Source organism: Theropithecus gelada, chromosome 8 (genome assembly GCF_003255815.1).
Source record: "Theropithecus gelada isolate Dixy chromosome 8, Tgel_1.0, whole genome shotgun sequence".
In the NCBI taxonomy this organism is placed as follows: domain Eukaryota; kingdom Metazoa; phylum Chordata; class Mammalia; order Primates; family Cercopithecidae; genus Theropithecus; species Theropithecus gelada.
Genome location: NC_037676.1, coordinates 109,702,572 through 109,713,352, shown reverse-complemented (window position 1 = coordinate 109,713,352; position 10,781 = coordinate 109,702,572). Strand labels below are relative to the sequence as shown.

Below are 10,781 nucleotides of genomic sequence, written 5' to 3'. Positions count from 1 at the left end.
GTCACAACTCTGTGACCACAACATAGATTTTCCTCTGAACGGAAAGTCCTACATCACTCAGTTACTCTCAGTGGAGGGTACTTTGGCTACAAGAACCAGCTATAAGAACTATCCAAGTCCCATTGGGTACCATAACCCATCAAATGGTAATTCCAGGCATTTCTTGAAATTACTTGTTCTTTTTGAGAGTTTCTTAGAACATGTGAAATACATGTGCTTTCTGGAGTTGGAAAAGTTGAGACAGAGAGGCCTTTGCATTCTTCTCTCATCTAGGAATCAAGACTTCTGTAGGGAAAAAGAGAAGAAAGAAGGAGGCAGTTAGTAAATGCAAGGTAGTTTATATGTTTTTTCTAATAAAATCTCATGGGGTCTCCAATGGAAGTCCTTCTTTCTGGTATGAGGGGAATGTTGGCATCTGTATTTCTGCTTCATACAGTCCTCAGCTCTTTGTTTTCTTTTCTGGCTTGTGTATATTTAGAAGTTACCTTCATTGTAGATTTAACAACTAATCTCACATTGAAAAGTATTTTTGAGATGTTTCTTGAATGGTTTTTCAACCTTGGCAACATTCATAGGTGGCTGGAAGTGTTAGGTATTATTCCACTACCATTACTGGGATTGACTTTTGCAATCTATGGACTCTGGGTGCCTTCTGTGACTCACCACAAAGTGAGATCTCTAGGGTCTATGCAAGTCTAGCACCTGAAAACTTGTAAGGGACTGGCTCTGTGTCATCACGTCTCATCATTGAGATTTAAGGTGAATGAATCAGTCAGTCAGCTGGATATTTATAAAGTTCCTCCTCTGTGCCAGGAAAAGGGGACAGACAGATCAATAAGACAGACACAGTTCTAGCCCTCGGGACTCTGATCTAGAGTGAAAAACAAACCTGCAACAAATGACTTCAATTGCATTCACATTAATAGTCTATGTAATACATATGTTAACTGTTCCCATGTTTGAAGCAAAGACCAATGCTTCAATTCCTCCTATTCACCCTTAAGAAGTCATTTGCCCCAAAGTATATATTTTACTGAAACAGATGAGGTTGATCTCACTGGAAACATTATTTCACTCCAAATCTCCTGATATATATTCCCAAGTCTCTCATGGTTACACAGCCACAGGCCTTCTCTCTCTTTAAGCAGCTCTGCCTGACACAGAACCTCTAAACCTCTCTAGCTCCAGTCCCCCACTTCTAGATCTTTCCCTGAGTCTCTTAATCCCTTCCCTCCTTTCCTAGGTAGAGCAAATTAATTCAGTTCCAGCGGTTTCCAACTTGCATATCTATAGTTTGAAACCAACTTACCATGCCTATAACCCCAGCACTTGGGGAGGCTGAGGCTGGTAGTTTGCTTGATTCCAGGAATTTGAGACCAGCCTGGGGAACATGGTGAAACTCCATCTCACAAAAACAAAAATTAGCCAGGCATGGTGGTGCATGGCTGTAGTCCCAGCTACTAGGGAGGCTGAGGTAGAAGGATCACTTGAGCCTTGGAGGCAGAGGCTTCAGTGAACTGAGATCATGCCACTACACTCCAGCCTGGGTGACAGAGTGAGACCCTGTCTCAAAAATAAAATAAAATTAAACCTACTTAACAAACAAGACACCTAACAATTACCAGAAATTTCTCTCATCAAAAGGCAGAGGAATATTTACATAATCATTTTTATTTTCCTCACTTATCTATATGCCTCCTGTCTTCATCCCACTTGCTGCAGTGTTTCCAGCTTTTTGTAACATCCTCCCGGTTAGTATGGGAGTTCTAAATGGATATTTTGCATGTACTCACGAAGTGCCCTCAGTTACCAGGTGATATCCTCCATCTTCTTCTGTTTTTGGTTTTGTTCACTGTGATATTTCCATCTGTTGTGGATACTTTTGCTGCCTACATAGTTGAGTGAAGGAGTCTTGGCTCTGCTTCCAGGAACTACAGCCAAGAGCCTTTCCTCCTTTTAGATAGAGCTGCCACTTCTATAGCCCTGATGATAGTCTTGATCCCTAAAAGTGCCTGAGCAGACCCATAGAATATGGGACCCTTACTGTGCTGAACCACATTGTGTTCAGAACACAAAGTAGGAGAATACTTTCCCACCCCCTTTTCCCTTATAAGTGGTTGTATAAAGACCAGAGGAGTGTTTCCTTGAATCTCATTGCCTGGTGGTATTTTTGAGAAATAAATACTATTTTTTTTTCATATATTTTGATTTTACTGTAGACTTTGAGTGATGATCAAGATATCTAACAGATGACATGGCATAGGACCAACCATGTAGAGTATTTCTAAAGTATAACCCAATTAATCAGATTGGCTGTTGGTAAGCACATCTAATCATACTGGTGCATCCTGGTTTAATATTATCCCTGTTTTGGAAGATCATAACATGAATCTGTGAAAGCCCTGGGTTTCAGAGGAAAGGGACCTCTGAAGTGGGGGAGTCACCATGTTGTTCCTGTCCCCTAAATTCTAAGAAATATTTTCTCAATATTGAAGTATTGTCATAAACAATATAGCTCAGTGGGAAATGAATGTGAGCCTCAGAGTTAGATGGATTGAGGGTCAAATTCCTGTTCTGCCTCCTAAGATATCATAGGTCCTGGGCAATTAACCTCTATGGCTCCACATTTCTCATCAGCAAAATGGGAACAATAGTATATAATATTACATAATTATGGGGGTTCTGTAAACATTAGATGAGAAAATTATTTGTTAAGGGTTAAATAATACTATGAATTATTATTGCACTTTGCTCTTATGTCTAACGAATTCTTTTTTTTTTTTTTTTTTTTTTTTGAGACGGAGTCTCGCTCTGTCACCCAGGCTGGAGTACAGTGGCCGGATCTCAGCTCACTGCAAGCTCCGCCTCCCGGGTTTACGCCATTCTCCTGCCTCAGCCTCCCGAGTAGCTGGGACTACAGGCGCCCGCCACCACGCCCGGCTAATTTTTTGTATTTTTAGTAGAGACGGGGTTTCACCGTGTTAGCCCCGATGGTCTTGATATCCTGACCTCGTGATCCGCCCGTCTCGGCCTCCCAAAGTGCTGGGATTACAGGCTTGAGCCACCGCGCCCGGCCTAACGAATTCTTTAGAATAAGTTTGGCTTTATCCAGTTCTTTATGCCTAGGGATTCTAGGCAAACTCACCCAACAAATGCAATGAATGTGGCCAGTCATGTAGTAACCAGATAGAGAGTCAGGAAGTTGCACCAATTGAGTCATTAATCAGTTCATTCATTTATTTGCTTATTCTTTCATTCCCTCAAACAAAGTGCAGAGTGAATGTTGAGGAATCAGTGATGACAAAGAGAAGATCACTTTACCAGCTCACAGTAAAAGGAAGAGACAGATAAAAAAAAAAAAAGGCAACAATTAGCAAGCAACGTGAGCAGTGCAGTTTTGGAGACATGAAGAGAAGGTTATTGAAATTTAACACAGAGAACCATTTATTGGACCTGGAGAAATTAAGAAAGCTTTACCAAAGAATTATCAAAAACTGGTTCCTAGGACAGATTTAGGCACATGAAGTTCTGGTATAAATGGCTCTCGGTCCCTTTGGAAATTTCAGAATGAGTGGGACATTTACTAGGACTCTTTGTAGATATGAGATCAAAACCTTAAAGCCTACACTTCCTTATTCCAGAGTTCTAATAAAACACAAAGTTTTGGGTTCAAGCTACCACAGAATTCAATTGAATATAATTTTTTAGTTCTTAGAAATATTTTACCCTTCATGGAGGTTTGGTAGATGAATTTTAATTGGCTTATTCTTATTATTTGCCTATTATTATTATTATTATTGTTATTTAAAAAGGGTCTCACTCTGTCATCCAGGCTGGAGTGCAGTGGCAATCATGGCTCACTGCAGCCTCAACCTTCTGGGCTCAAGCGATTCTCCCACCTCAGCTTCCTGAGTAGCTGGGACCACAGGTCCTGGCCATGCCACCATACCTGACTAAGTTTTATTTTATTTTATTTTGGGTAGAGACAGGGAGGGTCACCCTATGCTGCCCAGGCTGTACTCAAAATCCTAGGCTCCAACGATCCTCCCACTTTGGCCTCGCAAAGTGTTGGAATTACAGGCATGAGCCATTGCATCCGGCCCTACTCTCTAAATTTTAATGCACCCTGAATTGTGCCCCATTTCTGAATAATCAACAACAAACAACAGTGTTGCTGTTGCCTAGATGCATGATCCCCAAAACATATTATCTTCAGTGTGTCAGTATCCTTAAATGTGCCTACAGTCTCCTTAACTGGAGTTCCAAAAACACAGGAGTCAATTCTGTACATCCTTGGGTTTTCTCATTGCTTAAAATTCATCTTCAGACATTTTTTTCAGAATAATACCAGAATAGTTTGTGGTTGATTTTGTTTTTCTGGAAAAAAAAATAAATCAGTCTCTATGTTTTTCTCTGTCTCTTTGTCCCCTGACCCCTCCTTTTTTATTTGCATTTCAGGCTTCCCTTTCTTAGTTGTCTACTCTTCCCTCAGGAAATTGTGCATTCCTGCTTTTCATTTATTCTAATTGCGAAAATTCACATGGATATGGACACATAGACGCACAGAGACACACACGTGGAGGAACAGATTTTTAACAGTCTCAGCTGTTTAAAAACACAGGAGCAATTTAATGGAAACCTCACCACTCATCCATTAGTCTTCTGCCAGTTTTCTACTGTATTTAGTTCTTCACAAAACATTTCTAGGTCTCAGGTTTGGACTCTCTTCTTTCCATGGATAATTTTCAAATCAAGCATTATTGGAAAGTGTTCTTAGACAACCTACATTTTGCCAGTGCACTTCATCTTTGTGGCTGTGCATAGGTTACCTGTCACTCTGTGTGTGTGTGTGTGTGTGTGTGTGTGTGTGTGTGTGTGCACGCGCGCACGTGCACACTAGAAAACACCTTAATCACTTTGGAGAGATACTCTGGTTTTTACAGTCCTTTTTCTTCTAGGTACGTCACTTCTCCCGCTTTAGGACTGTAAATCAATGCAGCTGGAGCGCTTTTGAAATTGCTTTCATTCCTTGCAGAGATTTCCAAAAGCAGGCTGGCCTGGTGGTTTGAAACAGGCTGAGTCAGTTTGCCTGAGTTCACAAACTGGCGCCATCACTTGCCAGCTCTGTGAATTACATCCTGTTATCCTTTCTGTGACTCAGTTTTCCCATTGATCAATTGGGATTAAATATAATATCCATGATCTTAGGTTTGTTGGAATGATTAAATGAGATAGTGCATAAGGAGTGCTTCGCCTGGAAAACAGTAAGGTCTTAATGCATGCCATTATTATTGTTGCACAGGAGTGATGCATGACTCAATGAGGAGACACGCAAAAGTTCAAGAGGCTGCAAAAGTGGTTCAAATATTTTATTGCCGTGTTTGGCATAATTTGCTTCTATATCTGTCCGATCAGAAATTTGTTATTTAGTGTGGAAAGGACTGATGAATCTCAGCAAGGTTTCTCTCCCCAAGTAAATCGCATTAGTTCTGGAATTTGTTTTGACCTCTCCTCTAACTTCTCCCTAAATGCCCATCTCTAACCACTACCAACCTTCACCCACTGCCCTGTTCTCCTTCCAGGACATGGAGATGACAGCTGTGGCTTCTGTTTTTACACCATGACTGCAGTTGCCTAAAAGCCCTCCCAGTTCCTGATGAAAATCCCAACTCATAGTTCATGTTTTCTGCATCTAGTAAACATCTCAGAGCCATTCCCTGAATTCTAAAATTATCGCCTCTTTATATTTACGGGTCCCTTTGTTCAAAGGTTTATACGCTGCCTTTGGGAAATCATCTTCTGATAATTTTTCTTTCTTCCTTCACAGAAGCACAGAGATGTCTCCTGTGCAGCCCATTGCTGGCTGTTAGCACACCTGATGTATGCTTGTTCTCACATGGTGTGTCTGTGCAGCCACAGGAGGTTTTTATGTAAACTTCCATACCAGTGTTAAAGACAGCCATAGCCACCAAAGAGATCCTTGTAAAATATAGGATTAGGATATACCACAGGAATTAATAATTCTCAAGCCACTGCTTTAAATTGTAGCCACATTGTTTTTGTAGGGAAGTTGCTCAGTTTATATACACGGAACACGAAGGGTTGCATTCTGATCAGGACACCAGTTTCATTTAAGACCCCTATACCAAAAGGTACTTAGATAATCCTCTTTAATATGCATATACTGTATTGCTTTGTGCAACATATTGCTTTGAGCAACAAATGATGCTAATTTTCTTGCTACTTTGATCCTCTCTGATTATTTTCTTCAACTCCTAAAAGTCTAAGTGAATACGATGAAAGAATGCCCCCTGTAAAAATTGTTATTTTACATATTTTTCCTCAGAGTCAAGAATACATGTTTTTTAAAAGACATTTAATAATGATACGGGTTTATCATTCTCTATCAAAAATAATTTCATTGGACATCATGCCAATTTTCTTCTTAGGGTCCCTCGACTAAATAGTAACTTTAAAAACATACTGCTAGTTGGCTGTATTTTAGTAGGTCAGCATGCACACCAAAAGTGTATTAAGGTGGACTGCTCTATTTATTGATTTGCCATGAATCTGCTAAAGGCTCAAGGCAATTGTCTGCGGAAGGGGGCGGAGGGCCATACATGATCGAGGTCATGCGCATCTAGCCAATTTGTAAGACGATCCTGCCGCCCTAAGCCATCAGCAATCCTTAGCATAGGGGCACACTCACGCATTCCTGTCAAGTCATCTTGTGAAAGGCTGCCTGCTTCCAGCTTGGCTTGGATGTGCAACCTTAATAAAACTCACTGAGGTCTGGAAGAAAATAGCAGATCTGAAGCAGATAGGGTAGAGGAAAGGGTCTAGAATATGTACACGCAGCTGACTCAGGCAGGCTCCACGCTGAACGGTCACACAGAGAGGAAACAATAAATCTCAGCTACTATGCAATAAATATCTCAAGTTTTAACGAAGGAAAATATCATTACAGTGAAATAAAAAATTTTAACATTTTAGAACAAAGCTAACAAATGGCTAGTTTTCTATCATTCTTCTTCAAACGCTTTCTTTGAGGGGGAGAGAGTCAAACAAACAAGCAGTTTTACCTGAAATAAAGAACTAGTTTAGAGGTCAGAAGAAAGGAGCAAGTTTTGCGAGAGGCACGGAAGGAGAGTGCTGGCAGTACAATGACAGTTTTCCTTTCCTTTGCTTTCCTCGCTGCCATTCTGACTCACACAGGGTGCAGCAACCAGCGCCGAAGTCCAGAAAACAGTGGGAGAAGATATAACCGGATTCAACATGGGCAATGTGCCTATACTTTCATTCTTCCAGAACACGATGGGAACTGTCGTGAGAGTACGACAGACCAGTACAACACAAACGCTCTGCAGAGAGATGCTCCACACGTGGAACCGGATTTCTCTTCCCAGAAACTTCAACATCTGGAACATGTGATGGAAAATTATACTCAGTGGCTGCAAAAAGTAAGTGATTGCTTTCAGTTTCTAATAGCACGGAGCTTTTTCCGTTCTTGCACTGCAGCTAACTTAAAGTTCCTTAGGGGCGCATTTGTGTGTTTACCTTTTGCTCCAGGGGGGCAGTGTTTGCAATTGCAAGACGGCCATCTGGGTTTGGCTTCCTGGGTAAGCCAAGGTTTGGGGGCTTGCGCAATCCTATGAATGTGTGGGGGCACCCCGTGTGTGTGTCTAGCCCTGGTAAATTTTATGACATTTCTGGTTTCTCTTGTTTAAAGTTCAGCATTAAGAGTCTTTCTGTCAAAACTCTACCTTAAGAAAGAAAGCATGTACCTCTTAAGCAAGTTGGTGAAAAATAAATAATCGTAATGACTATACTAATTAATAAGATCAAATCGATTTTGCACCAGAAAATTTTGTGCCACTGGGGTGGCAAATCATCACAAAGTATTTGTTTTTTTTTTTAACCTTTAGAAAAATTAACATGAAGTGAGAGTAAATGTAAAATATGATATTTGGTTGGAGAAATTGTTTATTTATGTAAAGGGAACTGTTAATTTCAGCAAGTGGTAGAATAGTAGAGGACTGATTTCTGTTAAATATTTTTTCTTCTGTCCTTGAGAAAAAAAAATTTAAAAAGATACGTTGTAATGTGAACTGTCAGAAAGGGCTTGCTTGCTCACAATGAGAACACGCTGGCTGTTGAGGAAGACATGCACCTGCAGATTTGGGCTGAACGCAACATGTAGTCTCTACTATATTCCTGAAATACCTCTCTTCTCAGGGCATTGTAGTTACAGAGACAGTACCTGGCAAGTTTAAGTATCCATGTTATTTGATGAATGTTAATGTCGAGTATGAATGTAAACTCAATTTATAGAAATCAAATCAAATAGTTTATCCAGTTATTTATCTACAAACCATTTAAAAGTTTTTGTTGAAGATATGCCTATTAAATTATGACCACACTTCTGCAATTCATTCTGTCTTTGCACTCTGTTTAATAATAGGCAGCCGAGAATAAGTATATTCCACTGACTATGCCACTAGAATGGAGGCAATGTCCCAATTTGTGAAAAGCTTCTCTCCCTCGTTAATGGATTAACTTGGTACATATAAATAGGTATGCAATCAGGCTTCTTTAAGTTAGTCTGTAAACGAGGCAATCCCTTTAAAAAGATAAAAGATAGGGAAAGGACAAATGCTCTATTTTGTTCCTGTGTGATCACACTCGCTTAGGTCATCGCCTGCTGAATCATGCCAAGTAATAGTTATTCTACTTTTGTCCACTAGGGACTGAACTAAGATCACTGTTATTTTATTTGACACATTAACTGGAACTTAGTAGTTCTACAGTTTCCAAACCTGATAATGTAATCTTTCTATTACAGACTATAGGACTGTAATACGCAATCAGTAGGTAGGTAGAAGAATAAAAAGCAAACAGAACTCTCGGTTTTTTTTCAATTGTAGCTTAAATTTTAGGCACTACTTTCAATAGTAGTTTATAATAGGATGTTTGTATTTTTCTTTGGTAAAACTTATTTCCATTGTAAACAAATGATTTTGGTTGAATAGCTTGTTGTTATTCTTCAGTACACCATCCATATAGTTTTTAGTGAGAATCCAATCATATATTAGTCTGGATTCTTTGAGGGAATGGGGAGGAAAATTTAGTCCCAAGTTACCCCGAATGATCTATTCTACCAAAAACGTAATGTTTTGTTTGCTTAAAACGTATAATCAAAATAGTGATTCAAACATAGTAATGCATATTTCTTGTTGCTATGCAATTATTCACCAGTGACAGGGTAAACACATAATTCTGCTGGGCTTAAATCATGCACGTGTTTCATATGTTAATTTATTTTGCAAAATAAATTTGATTCTTGTTTGCATTGTTCTTGGTCAATGATTGTGGGATAGCTTTCAGATTATAGCCAAAAATAACTATTAAAATGTTCTTTGGTTACATTGACCCTTTCAAGTGTAAATATCAAGCTGAATATATGCTGAAAACGTTCCTATTGGTATGAGTCAGAGCAGTGTGGCTTGACTATTGTCAGTTTAAATTTGCATATCTTTTGTCATTGTCAATGTGATTGGTTGGAGGATCAAGAAACCAAATAAATGCATTCAACAAAGAACTTGCTAAAGGCTTTCATAAGTTTCCCTTAATTAGGAGTTTTCTTCACTCCAAGTTCTAAAATTCATGTGATATATTGATTCTGATAATAGAAATGGGAATCTTTTTACTGTAACTATTTGGTATGCTCAGTACTGCAATTTGTATTACTTCTAAGTAGTTGCCATAGACGGAAGCAATACCCTGCAGAAACTGAGGCTATCAGTGTATGTAAGTGAAATTAATTCATCCATTTATTCCGCAAAATAATTAATCAAAGCATAGTGATTATTATGAAGCTCATGGCATCGCTATCAGGAAAGATCTTGAGGCAGAATACATGTGTTATCAATGCTAAATGAAGCTATATGATAATTATGTTAATGCATCCCCTTCCATGAAGGGAAACCTCCTCCCTCAACTTTTCTGGTCTTGCAACTGAACAGGATGAGAAGCAAGGCATGCAAGGGGGCAAATGATTTGTCGGTCACCATAAATACTGGAACTGTTATGGCACTGCTTTCTTGATGTGATGGATTTAATTCAAAGAGATCAACTTTCCATAATCACTGGTTGATTAAAATGAGGCAGGTTGATAGCATTATTGTGACTTCTCAGACCAGGAAGAGTGGTATGAATAATATGCATCATATTATAGTGGTATGAATAAAACTATGCATCCTAGTTTTATTTTGTGAAACACCTGGGTGTGTTTCTGGGTTTGATCTCTTCTATAATATAGCTCTTTTCTGAATTATTAGCAAGTCATTGTAAACACCTGAAAGTGACCAGATCTTAGGTAAGTAACAATAAATACAACTGGCCCCAGTGTCTTTGTCACTTTCTTATGATCTCTTCCTACTTCTCTATGACAGGGAAACATTTAGCCCACATCCTGTGCTTTGTGAACTACTGTTTTCTGTCTCCACATCTCAAAAAGTTCACAAAGATGTACATTTAAAACATTTAGATTTAAATGTGTATAATGTTCTAGGATTTGGGGAATCCTTAGAAGACCTATTTTGCTTTTGCCAAATGATGTCTTTTTTGGTTACAAATTTAAATAAATTGAGTGGATAATGCCTTGTAACAGAAAACAATAGTCTATTTGCTATAAATATTTTACACTAGCTCAAATTGATGACTATTAATGGAAAATATGGTTATGAATTGTCATCCAGAATATTTTAAGAAATACAAAGATT

At 38.9% G+C, this 10,781-nt stretch overlaps 1 protein-coding gene across 3 annotated transcripts in view; it reads left to right on the top strand.

Moving 5' to 3' along the window:
• The first annotated feature begins 6,667 nt into the window (after positions 1 to 6,667).
• The window catches only part of ANGPT1 (angiopoietin 1), a 249,369-nt gene continuing 245,255 nt past the window's right edge, over positions 6,668 to 10,781 (top strand). For 2 of the 3 annotated variants that reach the window (XM_025395173.1, XM_025395176.1), the window contains exon 1: positions 6,668 to 7,460. In XM_025395173.1, coding sequence (XP_025250958.1) covers positions 7,164 to 7,460 — 297 coding nt within the window. In that variant the 5' untranslated portion in view covers positions 6,668 to 7,163. The remainder of the gene's footprint in view (positions 7,461 to 10,781) is intronic. The other variant, XM_025395174.1, reaches the window with a different exon arrangement.